General features: G+C 41.6%; 1 protein-coding gene across 5 annotated transcripts in view; it reads right to left on the bottom strand.

Annotated features, from left to right (window-relative positions):
• The window catches only part of TAFA5 (TAFA chemokine like family member 5), a 373,750-nt gene that overhangs the window by 170,702 nt on the left and 186,305 nt on the right, over nt 1–16,743 (bottom strand). For all 5 annotated transcript variants that reach the window (XM_077338251.1, XM_077338252.1, XM_077338253.1 and 2 more), the window contains exon 2: nt 6,658–6,807. In XM_077338251.1, coding sequence (XP_077194366.1) covers nt 6,658–6,807 — 150 coding nt within the window. The remainder of the gene's footprint in view (nt 1–6,657; nt 6,808–16,743) is intronic.

Here is a 16,743-nt window from a genome sequence, read left to right as displayed (position 1 = left end):
CACTATAAAATTGGTATTTATAAACTTCTATCCTAAACAGGATGATATTTAAAGGCTCAGGTCTACTATGGTACAGTCAGAACATTTTCAGGAATTTAATGATATCTATCCATTTAGTGATATCTATCAAACGGGCCTTAAGAAGTCTGAGCAACCATAAAGCTAGTGGAGGTGACAACATTCCAGTTGAACTATTCAAAATCTTAAAAGACGATGCAGTAAAAGTGCTACACTCAATATGCCAGAAAATTTGGAAAACTCAACAGTAGCCACAGAATTGGAAAAGGTCAGTTTACATTCCAATCCCAAAGAAGGGCAATGCCAAAGAATGTTCAAACTACCGCACCATTGCACTCATTTTTCATGCTAGCAAAGTTATGCTCAAAATCCTACAAGCTAGACTCCAGCAATATGTGGACCGAGAACTTCCAGAAGTACTGGCAGGATTTCGAAGAGGCAGAGGTACCAGAGATCAAATTGCCAACATACGCTGGATCATGGAGAAAGCTAGGGAGTTCCAGAAAAACATCTACTTCTGCTTCATTGACTATGCTAAAGCCTTTGATTGTGTGGAACACAATAAATTGTGGCAAGTTCTTGAAGAGATGGGAATACCAGAGCATCTTATCTGTCTCTTGAGAATCCTATATGCAGGTCAAGAAGCAACAGTGAGAACCGGGCATGGAATCACTGATTGGTTCAAAATTGAGAAACAAGTTAGGGAAGGCTGTATACCAGGGGTCCTCAAACTTTTTAAACAGGGGGGCAGTTCATTGTCCCTCAGACCATTGGAGGGCCGGAGTATAGTTTAAAAAAAAAAAAAACTATGAACAAATTCCAACTCTGTGCTCCAGAGGAGCTATGTGTCTACTATCCCAGTGCCAGCTAGTGACAAGACCTCCTCAACTTGCCAGCTCTGACAAAATGTGAGCTCCTCCACCCCCCAATGCACTGCCTGCTACACTGTCAGGCAGTGAGCTAAATTTGGGAGATCTGCCTGCAATGATTAGTCCTGTCATGGACTTGCAAACTGCTCTGAATGCAAAAAGCTGTTGCAGAGGAGTTGGTTCATATATGCTGCTTTTCTCTACCAGAAGGGGTCTCAAAGCAGCTTCCAATTGCCTTCCCTTTCCTCTACCCACAGCAAACACCCTGTCAGATAGGTAAGGCTGAGAGAGCCCCGATGGCGTTGCAGAGGAACAGCTTACAGTGCTATGGAAAGCAAAGGGGACCCAGACCGCTGTATGCGTAGAAGAGTAGGGAGGGATCCCCAGATCGCCAAGTAGCTGTCGGGCCACCTGATCCCCCCCCCAAATCCTGGCTCAAGAGAAGCCCTTGGAAAGCATGCCTGCAAAAGCTCATGCAGCTGCCCTCCCAAAATGCTTCTTCCTGCTCCCCATATTGAATGTCCTGGCTCTTGAGAACGTGGGGGGTTGGGGAAGTCCAGCTTCCCTGCATCCAACATTTGCCCCAAAGGATCCAGCAAAAAAAAAGAAGAAAGAAAAACAGAAATAAAAATAAAAATGAAAAGGGAGTGGGTGCCCAGTGGTTGCTGGATCCTGCTCTTAGCAGCTGTGCCAAACTTCCAATCCCCCTTCCCTTGCGGCTACAAAGTGGGGGGGTGGGGAATCCAGCCCACCCCTACAGTCACCCCTATGGAGCAGCCCCTCAATGTCCCCAGAAGCGGGGGGGGGGGAGATTTCCATGAGCCTAATTTTCATGGATCCGAGCCACACACATGGTGCCTTATATAGGCTCCTGGCTCACCCTGATGGGTCTGGCTCACCCTGATGCCGTGTGTGCTGCGAAAGTCATCCACTGCAAAGCAGGACAGGCAGCAGCAGCAAAAACACCCGGCGGGCTGATAAATGTCCTCGGCGGCCGTATGTGGCCCCCGGGCCGTAGTTTGAGGACCCCTGCTGTATACTGTCGCCTTGCCTATTTAACTTGTATGCAGAGCACATCATGAGAAAGGTGGGGTTAGATGAGTCACAAAGTGGGATCAAGATTGCAGGGAGAAATATCAACAGCCTCAGATATGCAGATGATACCACTCTAATGGCAGAAAACGAAATGGAACTAAAGAGCCTCTTGATGCAGGTGAAGGAGGAGAGTACAAAAGTTGGCTTGAAACTCAACATCAAGAAAACGAAGATCATGGCATCTGGCCCTCTCAATTCCTGGCAAATAGATGGGGAAGAAATTGAGGTAGTGATAGATTTTATTTTCCTGGGCTCCAAGATCACTGCAGATGGGGACTGCAGCAAAGAAATTAAAAGACACTTGCTCCTGGGGAGGAAAGCTATGGCAAATCTAGAAAGCATCCTAAAAAGCAGAGACATCACCCTGCCAAGAAATGTGCATCTAGTCAAGGATATGGTCCTCCAAGTTGAAATGTGTGGCTGTGAAAGTTGGACCATAAGGAAGGCCGAGTATCAAAGAATTGAGGCTTTTGAACTCTGGTGCTGGAGAAGACTCTTGTGAGTCCCTTGGACTGCAAGGTGAACAAACCGGTCAGTCCTAGAGGAGATCAGCCCGGACTGCTCCTTAGACGGACTCCAGGGAATGGTAGAAGACAGGAAGGCCTGGAGGATCATTGTCCATGGGGTTGCGATGGGTCGGACACGACTTTGCACGTAACAACAACAACAATCCATAAAACTTACATTTGTGGAAAAAAACATATTTTGCCTGGCTCATGAATACACTAAGGCAGAGTATTTGGAGCAGAGCCATTTTAGTTTCATTGATGACAAACCATTTAAGACATGGTACTTTAATTTAAAACAATTTAGACCTACTGAAGTCTACACAATTAAAATGGCTCAAATCCAAAGACTAACTACAACTATTTTATGGATCACAGCCACAGTGCATTAATTTAATTATATATCACTCTTATTTTCTATATTTAGAATGTGCCTCATTTTGCATTCTTCCTTGCAAGGGCAGAAGTATTGTTTAAAAATAGAGCATTGTAAGAGCCTGATAAATAAGGATTCAAGTAATTCTCAATTTTGACCCTCACATCTGTCTACATTTTCCCCAAAGGTGACATACACTGAAGTAAAGGAAATCACTGAGTGTAACTGATGTGGTTCCTACTTTGTTCTAATACGACAGGGCCCCAGACTTATCAAGAGTCCTGCTGTGGGCCCATGGTATGGAAAGAAGAGAAAGAAAATGGCAGCCAGGCATTTGTTGGCTGGCAATATCCAGCAATGTAGGGCTCAACTGTGTAGTAAGCAGGGGAGCAGGCAGATGCGGCACTGGAGGAACATTAGCTAGCCACTCCCCAGGGTCAGGCCAAGCAGGTCAGTTGAGAGGGCCAAGGAAGAGAACAGGGGTTTATTTATCTAAGGTTCTCATTTGCAAGTATTAAAACTCAAAAAAATAGTCTGCAACAACAAACAGGTAACAAAACAACGAATGATAAAACATAACATTGAAATAATATCCTTATCCATGGTTCCTCTATATATTTGTGAAACAGCCTGGGGGGGGGGACGTGTCCAAGTTGGAATAGGGCCAATCTGATTGGCCCTGCCCCTGCAGCTCCTGCCTTCCATCCCTGGACTCTAGCCTCTTTGCTCTCAGTGCCTGGAGCCAGCAGCAGGTAATGGGAGAAGGCCCTGGGTCATGGTGGAGGGCCTGCTAACGAGGATCTCAGAGCCTGGAGGACCTCAATAATGGAAATTGTTAATTATTTATTGTCCTAAACAGTCTGAGGTTGGGGGTATATAAAGAGCCATCTGCTCCCCATAATGTGTTTCCATGAAGATCTTCTAGAAGTATGATGGATAGTAATTCTATATAAGGCCTTCTCTAGTTTTCTCTGGGCTGTCCCACCCACAGAGACCTGCTTGGTGCCAGGTCTACTTCATTTCATGTTCCATACTAAGGTTTCCCTTTAGATTGCTTAAATCTTTTGCCCTAGTTCTAGGTTCCAGGTTAACAGTTATTTCTTAGTCCATAAATACATGTATCTTTCCCCCCCTCAAGTTTTTATCACAAATTGCCTACTCAGTTTATCACTATAATTTATCACTATTATCACTATAATTGGCACTCTGGATCCAGACATTAAGAATACAAGTATGACTTTGCATTGAAAAGGAAATACAATGCCAAATAACATATTATGGAATTTTAAAACAGACTACAATTAATGTATAAGCCATAAAATTATAAGGAAATAGCCATTAAAAGGTAAAGGTATCCCCTGTGCAAGCACCGAATCATGTCTGACCCTTGGGGTAACACCCTCTAGCATTTTCATGGCAGACTCAATACGGGGTGGTTTGCCAGTGCCTTCCCCAGTCATTACCGTTTACCTCCCAGCAAGCTGGGTACTCATTTTACCAACCTCGGAAGGATGGAAGGCTGAGTCAACCTTGAGCCGGCTGCTGGGATTGAACTCCCAACCTCATGGACAGACAGCTTCAGCATTTCTGCTGCTTACCACTCTTGCGGCACTAGAGGCTCTAAATAGCCATTACAGTATCCTAATAGTTAGATGCTTAAATAAAGTAGAATTAGTCAGATAGACACTCCACTGTAATTTTAGTAAGGGGTATGAGAACTCCCAGAATGTCTCTCTTTTTCCAAATCTTAGTCACACTTGAAACAATTACTCTTCTAAAATGTGTTTATTTACATTCACTAAATTTAAAAAGCGTTTATCCAACAATTGAATCTCATTATACATTCCATGTATACATGTGGTTTTCCTCTATCCAAGGATATGAAATTCCTAAGATTAATTCTGCTAATTTAATGGATAATCCTATCCATTAAAAAAAATCTATTCGCAAACCTTTTATAAATACAGATTATCAGTTCAGCAGTCTTATGATGGATTTCTATAAACCATATGCCTCAATATTTTAAAATTAATCTAATTGAATTATTCTGGCCAACTATATTACTGTTATTGCTAATTATAATTTATAGAATAGGCATACGCATAACATCTTTTATATATGATGGACTATTGTTTTCCAAGAAAAATTATAGTACTTTAATTCTTACTAGTGCCCTGCTGAGGAAAGCTTTAATTTTAGAACCAACTCTTCTTCTTCTTCTTGTGGGCCCATGGCCTGAAGATTCAGCATATCCTGAAATTCCACAGGTAAATTATGAATGAGTTGCATAAATCTAGAATAAAGTTTAATTGAACACTTATTGTTTCTACAACACTTGACCAAAAATCTTAAGTGCATTATGAATTTACACAAAGCTAATACCCATATTGCCAGCTTAGTGTACACCCGATCAAATGGTGTTTCAAATTTTAGGATCCCTATTGCGAATCTATGACTTAGACCTACGGTGAACCAAAATTATTTGATCTAGCCAAACATAAAGGAAAAAAATGCACTAACTGTGGCAACTACAAGGGAGGAAAATTAAACAGTGAACAGATTTTAAAGTACCAAAAAGAAGAGAAGGCAAAACACAAAAGTAGAATGGATGTGATGCTTTATATTTAGCTTAGTCGGTAGGCAGTGAAATCCCCTTTGTGCTGTCTTCTTTGATAGTCAGTGGGGGAGATCAAATTCTGATGAAATGGAAGTGAAGTCTCAGCAATTTCTTTTAATGGCCTGAAGTATGAGTCATTTTTTTCCAAAAGAAATCTTAATTTACCGTCCTTTTACAGAAGCATCCATTTTTTGTTGTTCTCTGCAAAGCTTAAATCAAAAATTGCCATCTTTAAAGTCATCTATTTATAACCAGAGCCCCATTTTATTTTTGTTAATTGCAGTAAGAATGTTTGCTACCAAGTTTCTATCAGAAGGCTTATACTGACTGTGCTGCTACTGTCTTGGTTGGAACAGAGTAGTTCGTTTGAGACATAAAAATGATTTCAAAGTGAAATATTTTCATCCTTCTTCTACATCAGCATTTTTGCAAGCTGCAGGCAACACACTGCATCTGCAGTGAATCATACAGGATGACGGTTTTAATGAGAGAAGGGACAGCAGAAATATAAGGTGTAACACAACAGCTCCATTCTAATAACATCACCGGAGCGGTTGCGTTTTTCCTTCCCTCAACGACATTAACTTTCATGCAGTTGTGGTAACAACTGGCTAAAATCCAAAGGAAAATGTAAAGTATTACTTCATCAATACCCATAAGGCTTTACTCAAACAGCTAAATCCTAATGCTTGGGGGGGGGGATAAGAAAGATTCCAAGACAAAATATAAAACTTAAAACAAAAAGACAGCACGCCAGAAAATCTCACTTCTTAAATTGCTGCTGATACAGTGAAGATTCTGGCAGGGCAAACATGCATCAGGGTTCCAATATGCCATCTGGATGCCACAATGTCCATTGGTATGGCACTGACACACCAACCATCCTGCAAGCATGCAACCATGCCGAAACAATCAAACATATTTTCAACCATTACCTTTCGTAAAATAAAACTTTCAAACCAGAAAACAAGGTGGGTGGATTTACCCAGAAACATACAGTTTTTCAGATGATAATGATTGCAAAAATTTCAACAATAATCCTTGTATCAACACATTGTCTTGGCTGGTGCATATATAAAAATTTGATTCACCACCTCTACCATGTGAACAAACAATGTGCTTGATAATCAGTTCTACGTTGGTGGATATTGAGTTAAATGATCTTTCATCTCTTACCATCGACACAGGCTGGCCTTGCTCTCGTCGTACCAGCAATCTGTCCTTTTTTACATGCACAACGAGCTGTTTGTCGGGCTATAGTCCTTCGAGGCTGACTACTGTCTCTGTCCAAAGTAACAATTTCACATGTACCTGCAGCCAATTGACCTGGAAAAAAGAACCAGCAACAGGTACCATAGTCACTGAATGCACTACCAATGATCTATTTCAGCAAGTCATGATATAGTAAACAATCTACAACAACTGGAAAGTCAGATGAATAATTTAAAAAACCCCAGAAATTACACACATCTTTCCTTATGATTGATAAGTGAAAATCTGAAGAAAGAAAGAAAACTGCTGCTATTCTATAAATGGTGTCATAAAATAAATTACTATTGCCTTTTAGAAGAACATAATTTAGACATTGTTAAATGAAACACATTGCTAGTATCTTTCACATGAGTGCAAATGTACAATACAGAAAGAACAAACTAAAGATATAAGACAGTGGTCCAAAGGATATCAATCCTTTTGCAAAAGACCTAATTTGTGAGGTGCTACCTCCAAGGCTTTTGGTGAATTCGTTTCAAAAATAACTAAAATGTAATTCAGAGTCTGACATAATGTTTTGCATATTTACTTACATTTCTAAACTTCAGAAGACAGTATATGATTACCTTTACAGGCCCTGCGGAAAGCTGGTAAATCCCGCAGTGCCCGCAGCTCTTCCTGGAGCTCATTCCACCAGGTGGGGGCCAGAACTGAAAAGGCCCTGGCCCTGGTTGAGGCCAAGTGCGCCTCCCGGGGGCCGGGTATGACCAACAAATTTGTACCCGCAGAGCGTAAAACCCTGCAGGGGGGCATAGGGCATAAGGTGGTCCCTCATGAATGTGGGTCCCAGACTGCGGAGGGCATTTAAAGAAAATGCAGAAAGCTACACAGTGCATTATTATTTAAGGTTGAAGATCTTTTACACAGCACCTGGATTTCACCAGTTAAGACAAGATCGGTGTCAATAAGTGCACATGTGTTTTGCAAGTAAGATCCCATGTGATCTATCTAAAGTGTATGATTTATTTATTTATGAGATGAGATTTTTAATGAAATTTTTAGTCCACCTCTCATAAAAGTGGTCTTGGGTGTATAAATGTCTTCTAGTTGAGTTGGTGGTTTTCTATGGCCCATTATGCACGGCCGCTGAAATGGCGATTTCGGGTCACATGGAAAACGCGGAGGGGGAAGACGCGACACACACCAGTTATGCACAGGACGGGGCGCAACGGCAGCAAAACCCAGAGTAACCGATTATACACGCGGAGATTCCGGCGCCGCTTCTGGTTGCGCCCCGGTCACCCGGAAGCTGCGCTTTCTTCCGCATTTCGCTAACGCGGCTTTTTTGGCGGCATGCACCGAAGCTGCGGCCGGTTGCAGCCAGCACCGTGCATTATCTGTGATTTTAGTCGCCACCATTCCACCCTGAATGTGCATTATTCCCCCCGTGCATAATGGGTCTATCTGTCTCCCAGAGACACTAGAATTATTGGCTGCTGAGACATAAAATACACCAAGGAGGATCCTACAGTTATACTGAATGTATAACTGTATGCACAGCAAAAATTTAAATATGCAAAACAACCTGAGGGAACAGTTAGAATATTTGTGGCATTTACAAGAATTACAGAAACTGAAAAAAATTCTTGCATACAAAAAACTAAGTTGAGTTCAATAGTGGAGTCACATTCCACTTAACAATTTCTTCTTTACATATTACATGTCTCACTTCAAATTTTTGTCATTGATAATCCTTAGTAAATGATGGCTAACATGAACATAAAAGAACAGACTGGCAATATAACAAAATATACTTTGTTGACTCATTTGATTTAGCTTGACATGGCAAATGCTATGGTATGTTAAGGATGAACCAAGGATGTAATCAAATTCTAATCTACAATAGTGAGGGGCGTGAAATACCAAGGCTTCTTGGACAAAAGATTAAGTCAAGAAAGACTACTGAAACATTTATTCTAGTCTCCCCCAACAGCTCAGGGTGTCTTACATTCAGATCAAAACAACATAAATATGATCATCCAAAGAAACCCATCCATCAAAGGGAGACAAGTGATAATATTCTTCCAATTGGGGACCCAACACTGCTTATTGTTCCATTTTTCTCCTTTTATCCTCATACAACCGTATTACTAGGGTTGCCAGCTCTACATTGGGAAATATTTTGGGGGAAGAGTCTGAGAAAAGCAGGGTTTGGGAAGGGTCTTCAGTGGGGTATGGAGTCCACCCTCCAAAGCAGCAATTTTCTCCAGGTGAATTGTTTCTTCGAGAACAATTGTAATAAAGATCTCCAGCCACCACTTGGAAGCTGGAAACCTTATCTATGGGATAGGTTAAGTTGTGTGTGTGATTGACTAAAAATCACCCAGCGAACTTCAATGGCAAATTCAGGATTTAAACCCAGTTTTTCCAGATCCCAGTAATATAGAACAAAAACACCACAAACTTCCATCAGAGAAAGTCTCCTTTGCTGGAAGTGTATAGACATGCACCACTACATCTTTACAAAATAGTGCAGAAGAAACACAGAAAAAATATTATTGTTCTCCAGAATAGTTTCTTTCATTAAACTAAGCATGGTGACATTTTATCACCAACAGCTCTTGTTCTCCTTGGCCCTTGAAATGACTTCTTCCCACTCAGCCCTTCAGCAGAACTTACACCAGTCAGGTCTCAGTCTTTCAATAATCAGCCTGGTGAATCAGATGACAGGCTATCATGTGTGCTTTGGGCAGGCTCTTTGCCTTTGCCCCCAACATTCAGGCCTTGTCTCTCAATTTGAACAATACCTAAATCACCGAACAGACCTTTGTTGTGTCATACTACAGCTGCCAGAGGGTCCTATCAGTCATCATTAGTCATTAATCTTTCATTCTTCATCTATTCTAAAGAACTAACCATGATTCATATTTCATGACTAGACCTCTGAAGAATACCATTCAACTTACTTCTACTCTTCAGGCTCCCAAAGGGTAACAAGGAATCAGCTTTGCAGACTTAACTATGGAAGACACAAGGTTCAAGTTCCCTAGGTAAGCTGAAGGACAGCCAGTTTTTTGTTTGTTTGCTTGCTTCAATATGGAACTCTTGTGCTGCCCAAGAGTTCCTCCCCAAATAAATCCACAGTGAATTTTATTCTGGCATCCACACATATTGATTCCTTTGCCAGACAACTGTTTTTTGGACCTGAACAAACTACTCTCTTTGATGCCCATGTGACATCCCATTATTTAAATAGACAGAAGGACAGCCAAATAATATTACAATCTAGCTTCTCTATGTTTAGAACATAGAATCAGAACCAAACAAAGATGGGACATGCTAGGTCAAGCAGTTTCATCCTGACACTAAGATATCACAAGGCTGTCACATAATCCCCTGTGCAACACATCTGCATTAATAGGATATAAAAATAGGTAACTACTTGATCTTTCCTTCCTGCCAGAAAACTCACTCATCCCCCTTTTCAAAACCTTGGATCTATTAGCATACACAAGCATGCAGCCACACCATTTCATAACTATTTGACAACTTAACAAGTATTGTCTTCTGGGAAAGTGCCTGTCCTCAGGTAGTTAACCCAAAGAGCTATTGTTGGAGTTTCCAGCACCTAGTCACAGGCAACATTTTTGCTATAATGCTATATATTAAGCCTTTTAGCCACATTTTATAATCAGTACCCATGGTACTTGCTGACTCCAATGGCGTCTTCTGCCACTGTTTTTACTGATCAAGTGACAGTCCCCACTGATCCTCAGTTCTCCTGGAATAGATAAATATCACCTGACTCTACTCTGAATCTTCCATTTTTCTGTTTTATTTCTTAGGAACTTGTATGTTTTGCTCTTGTGTGTGTGTTGAATGTACGCCAGTATTTTCCCCAAATAAATTTCCTTGAGTGGAAGTTGTCATCTATATTTAAAAGGGTTTCTACCTGAAAAAGGATTGAGAATGAAACTGTTCACCTCCTTTGGAGTTTCCCCCTCCCAAGCCATGAAGTCTATAGACCTGCAAGGGCTTCAGAAACTGTTGTTTCCATCTCTTTAGCCATTTCTCCCCTGGTCTCAGAGAGGAGTTTTACCTTGCACATCCTTGCCCATGGTATCTGGCGGGCAGGCTCTGTCTTCCTTATTGCCACTCAGAAGGATAGTAGGGTAGATGGGATCCATGACCTTAGTGGATTACAACTGTTGGAAGGAAGGGGTAGCCAATCCTGACCTAGGCACTATCTTGGTACCTCCCAGGCACACTTTTCTTGCCAAAAACATTTCTGCAGTGACTCATGTAGGCCCTCTATGGGTCTGAAAGTTGGGGAAAAGGCAACAGATGTTCACAGCTTGAGGTGCACTGCAGCCAGTTGTTACTGTTGGCCTTCCTGCTACTTTTGCCCAAGCGGCTCTTCTCATCTGATAAAAGTGGGGTTTAGGTACAGCCAAGAAAAGGCTAGTGATTGAGATTTGGCTTCTGATGCCAGAATCTTTGATACAATGGCTGGTCTCTAGGGTCGAGTAGAACTGCTGCCACCATCATAGCCAAATGTCAGGAGTCAGCTGATTCATTCTGTCAGTCCCTGCTGAATCAGCCTTTAGAGACTCTGAGGTAGAGCAGGCCACCTCTGATGGAGCTGGGCCACTGCCTGTAGCACCCACTCCCAAGAGAGATACTAGGGAGGGGAGAAGAATGATGAAGGATATCAAGAACTGCAAGAATAACAAAGTTCTGAGTTGAAAAGAGACAACTGTTGTGGAGATGATCAGTAAAATAGGCTCACAGCCTAGTCTGCTTGCCAGAAAGGGCTGAACAGGGAATAAAAGAAGAAGCTTTTCCAATTGGAGATCGAGTAAAAAGCTCATAAACCTGCCTGCATCCAGAAGGAGGCACTTCTCCCAGAAATCTAGGGGTGCAGCCCACACCCCAGAACCACAGGTGAGTGATTCTCTACCCTGCAGGATAATTTGATGTTAAAATCATTTGAAATAGAGATTTGGTCTAAACCTAGCTCAGGAGATGCAGGTGATGGCATCTCACCTCTCTCTAAGCAGCGAGATGCAATGGTTTAGTGGAAGAGCCTTTGCTTTGCACATAGAAGGTTCCAGGTTCAATCCCTGGCATCTCCAGCTAATGGAGATCAACTAGAAGAAGAAGAAGAAGAGTTGGTTCTTATATGCCGCTTTTCCCTACCCGAAGGAGGCTCAAAGTGGCTTACAGTCGCCTTCCCATTCCTCTACCCACAACAGACACCCTGTGGGGTGGGTGAGGCTGAGAGAGCCCCGATATTACTGCTCGGTCAGAACAGCTTTATCAGTGCTGTAGTGAGCCCAAGGTCACTCAGCTGATTGCATGTGGGGGAGCGCAGAATTGAACCTGGCATGCCATATTAGAAGTCCGCACTCCTAACCACTACACCAAACTGGCTCTCTGGCTAAGATATGCAAGATATACAGAGAGACAATTTACATTTATGTATGTATGTATGTATGTATGTATGTATGTATGTATGTATGTATGTATGTATGTATAGCAAATTAATTAACCCTCCTCCATTTGGGAAATCCTTCCAGCCCTGTCAAGAAACCCCAAGGTTTCCCATAGCCCTGGCTGAGAAATTATGCTCCAGGGCAGGGGTTTCTTGAAGCTTCAAGAACATTTCACAGGTTTCTTAATAGTAAAAAAGTTGAGAAAGACTTTAGAGGGCAGTATGAAAGCCCTCTGCCTAAGACTAGTGTTGTGCACACTGATGTCCGAATTGGCCATTCCAGGCCGACAGTCAGTGCCGTACTGTGGGGGGTGGGAGGGGAGGCACAGGAGCCGGTGCGTAACTCGATGCACACATGCACCTGCCTGCTTGTGTGCGCCGAGTTACACACCGGTGCCCATGCCTCCCCACCATGGTGCAGCGCTGGCTGCGTCGGCCTGGAATGGCCAATTCAGACATCGCTGCGCACAACCCTACGTAAGTCACTACCAGTCAGAGTAGACAATACCAACCTTACAGACCAAAGATCCATCTCAGGATAACATGTTCATTAGGACAGGGATGCTGAAAAGTTCACTTCCACCTACATGTGAATTTACCTTGCTCACAAAGTCCATTTTGGATTCGGTTAACTATTGCATGTAAATACTTCTATAGTTTTCTCACAATGAAAGTGAACAGGCTGTGCAACTTGTAAAATCAACTATAATTGAATATATGTGATATATGTGATACATTATTTTAACCTACATGACATTACATTTTTACCAGAGAACCAGCACAAAAGTACAACAAAGTATTGGCTCCTCCTAAACCAAGCAGAACAGTCTAATCATGTTGTGGATTATCTGTTCCCTCTTAATAAAACAGTAAGGGGTGTTGGAGTGGGCTGTGTCCGTGATCAAAACTCCTGGATTGGCCCCTTGGCCCCTGACTGACGCAAAGCGCCTTCCAATTGGGCCCTCACCAGGACAGACCAGAATTCCAGGGCAATCTGGAGACATGGCTGCCAGTCTGCTCCTGACCACCGCAGGGAGAGGAGGTCAGCAGGGCTGCTATGTATTAGAGCAATGGGGCATTTTGGTGTCTGTGGCCTAATTCACACAAGAAGGGAAATGACGCAGAACTGGGGGGAATTGGTTGCCATGTAATCTTCCCCTATGAAGAGTTTCCAGTCTGATTTTCCCTTCACATATCTGAAGACATGGCTCTGGAAAGCTCATCTGTAACCATTATGCCACAATTCCCAGAGGTCAGTCCTTTCCCATACTCAATGAACATTCCACACCACAGGTTCTTGACACCCATATCTCCACATCCATGCCCTCATTTGCCACCACACCACCACAACCTCCCACACAACACACACATTCAACCCCATGCCCTTACAGACTGGACAACTCCTCCCCTTCCTCTTCCCACTGCCAAGCTCTAGCGCCCATTGTTGGATACAACAGGCTTTACCCCTAGTTTAATATAAAAGTTATATCTCACCTGCCTTTGTAGTTCAAGGGTTTTTACAATAGTAATTGTAACGAGCCGCAAGGGAGTGGCGGGTAATAAATTCAATAATAATAATAATAATAATAATAATAATAAAGATTTCCAGTTTAAAACAAACAAAAAACAATCCCCAAATTTCTTCCCCCTTTAAAAGATGTCTTCCAATTTCGACTCCCTAAAAAGTCCAGGCAATCAGGCAGGCCTTACAGTACCTCCTGAAGATCTCAACTGACTTCCCCCACCCTCTTCAGGGAGCCCATTCCACAGACCTAGGCTGCACTTACTTTGGTTATTCCATTGTGGATTCTTCTGAATCCAGATTGATTTGAACTCGGGTCTTCGTCTTCCCCCCCTCCCCATTGAAACACTGAAATTTCCTGCAAATGGTTAGGGAAGCTCAGAAGGGGAGGGGGAAGCCAAGCACAGCAGGAGCCTCTTTCTTTCTTTTCTTGAAGGGGGGGGTGAGGAGAGGATTGGAGACAACAGAGGGGGGGAGTAGCCAAGAGGCAAATCTCTACTGAGAGAAGTTAGGGCTTCTGGAGCCTCTGCTGAGAGAAGTTAGGGCTTTCCCTTTGAGGCAAGCTTGCAGCCTGGGAACTGAAGCTTGGCCAATCAGGGCTTCTCTACCAGAGAGCTCAGCAGCAAATTCGGAACAGGCAGAGCTCTGCATGCTTTCTCACACAGATTTTTCAAATATTGAGGATTATATCAACTCTAGGATATTACAAGGATCAACTCTGGATCAATCATGTTTGTTGCAGAGGAAAAATTTAAATCAGACCAAATCAAAATGGAAACTGCATTCAGTGGAGATGGCAAGGACACGACACCCTAAGTGCTGCCATGGCACAAACAAAAGATGGCCACTTGATAACATAGTTGACACGCTGGAGATAATGTTCTATGGAGTGTTCTCCAACCTGAGGATCCTGACTTAAATTTAGGTCATGAAGCCTGTGTGAGTGGGTACCCCCTTTTCTTTTCTTTTCTTTCTTTCTTTCTTTCTTTCTTTCTTTCTTTCTTTCTTTCTTTCTTTCTTTCTTTCTTTCTTTCTTTCTTTCTTTTTTTTTTTTTGCAGTTTAAATGGTTTGTCCATGCTCTTATTTTTTTTAAAGGTAGGACACTATATCAAGTAAATTTGGAGTTATTTATCCTACCACAAAATAATATGGAACCACTGTTCAGCCGGAAAACTTTGAATGAACCAAGAGCTTTCATATTCATCCCAAAATGTTATTCTGAACTGCACATACAGTCTTAGTTCATACACAGTATTTTTCCCTATGTGCCATCATTTGGATGCCTAGCAACACAAGCTCTTTTTATAACTCAACATGCACAAAGGTTCATTTGACTAATTCCCCTCTAACAATTTTTACCTGCAGATATTCCATCTGGTATGAAGACAGAAGTCTCAGTAGCCATGGTAGTTAGCATTTCTGCAGAAGCTGTTCAAGTTATATATATAAAAAAAAACATGCATGCTACCAATAGTGCTGCCAATTACTCAGAAACAACTCTGGATTTATACAAAGATTGCAGGGGATAGCTTAGGGCCAGCTCAATTTTATCACATAACAGTTCTTTCCAGTGCATCAGTAAGAGAATAGGGAATTGCCATTGAGTTCAGATTCCACAGCTCATATTTGAAATTCCATTGAATCAGGCCAGCATGCCAACTTTCTGAGGATTTCTTTGTTCAGATGTACAGATATCATTCAACAGGAGATGCCAAAGGTTTAATCTGGGTCGGTTCAGTTCTTTGCAGAGTTACGCCAGACTAAACCCACTGAAGTGAATAGGCTTACACTACAGGTTCTCTGTTTATGACTGCATTGTTAATACTGACATGGGAATTACATAAACTGTTGGTCTGAGTAACCTCTCAAATTTAGCTCATCATATCTTAGGTCCAAGGTCTTAGGCAAATGCATTTCCAAGTCTTGCTTCCTAAGATCCCTTAACTGGATCATTTCAGATAATTCATGGCGCTATCCAAACAATGGAAATCTAGTCTGGAAAAGGACAACTATATTGATATGCCTTGGGACTGTTCATAATATTGGGGCTGTATTTGTTCATATTTAGTATTTTAACAACTGAATTTTGCTAATAAAGTATTCTGACTGATCAGGGAATTTGGACATCTGTATGAAACTATGCCCTGTGAGTGTCTCAAGGTAGCTGCAAGTTTCCAACACAGGGAAACTGAATGGGAGTGGGAATTGAATCCAGATTCCTATATGTGCAACAAACTAAGAGCAATTATTAGTAGTATATTGCTATGGAACACAAATTTATATTAAATAATTCAATGGTGGATAGGCTGACAACTGGGAGTTGGGTTTCATTCCAATGTTTGAAAGGTTGTATCAAACTATGGCTAGAAAGAACAAAGCCAAAAAAACAGAGCCATGAATAAGGAAGTCCCGGAGACAAATTTTGCCATTGCAATGAGCTCACTAGATGTTCTTAGGTAAGCCATGCTGTCTCAGCCTCTGTTCTCTCACCTGTAATACAATGATAACCATACTGGCTTACATTACAGCATTATAGCATTACAACAACACAAGTTAAACTATTTTAATTACTAAACTATTTATAACTGGCTTCCTTCCACAGCACATAAGGGTTCAAGGTGACTCACACAAAACATATTTGGAAAAAAGTATTAAAATGAATTATACAAATCCTTTGACTCATTAAAAAATAAAAACACAACCATAACTCCTAGACAAACCCACCAATTTAAGTTTTAACACAGAATGCTAATATAAACACTAATTATTCTTAATATAAGTGCCTATGTAACATGAAACAACAATTATCAGTAAATGCTGAGAGATCTTAAGCTCTATTAAAGTAACTAATATGGGATATGTAGCAGTAGTAATATTAAGTTTATTACATAATTAAAAATGACAATACAATAAATAAATAAACAATACAATAATAAAACAATAAAAATAAAATACAAAATATACCTGTTTACTCAAAAAAATCACAGTAGCACCTTTAAGACCAACAAAGATTTATTCAAGGTGTGAGCTTTC

The sequence above is a fragment of the Paroedura picta genome, chromosome 5 (genome assembly GCF_049243985.1).
Source record: "Paroedura picta isolate Pp20150507F chromosome 5, Ppicta_v3.0, whole genome shotgun sequence".
NCBI lineage: Eukaryota > Metazoa > Chordata > Lepidosauria > Squamata > Gekkonidae > Paroedura > Paroedura picta.
Note: the sequence above shows the minus strand (reverse complement) of the source record. Positions and strands in the feature narration are given on the sequence as shown.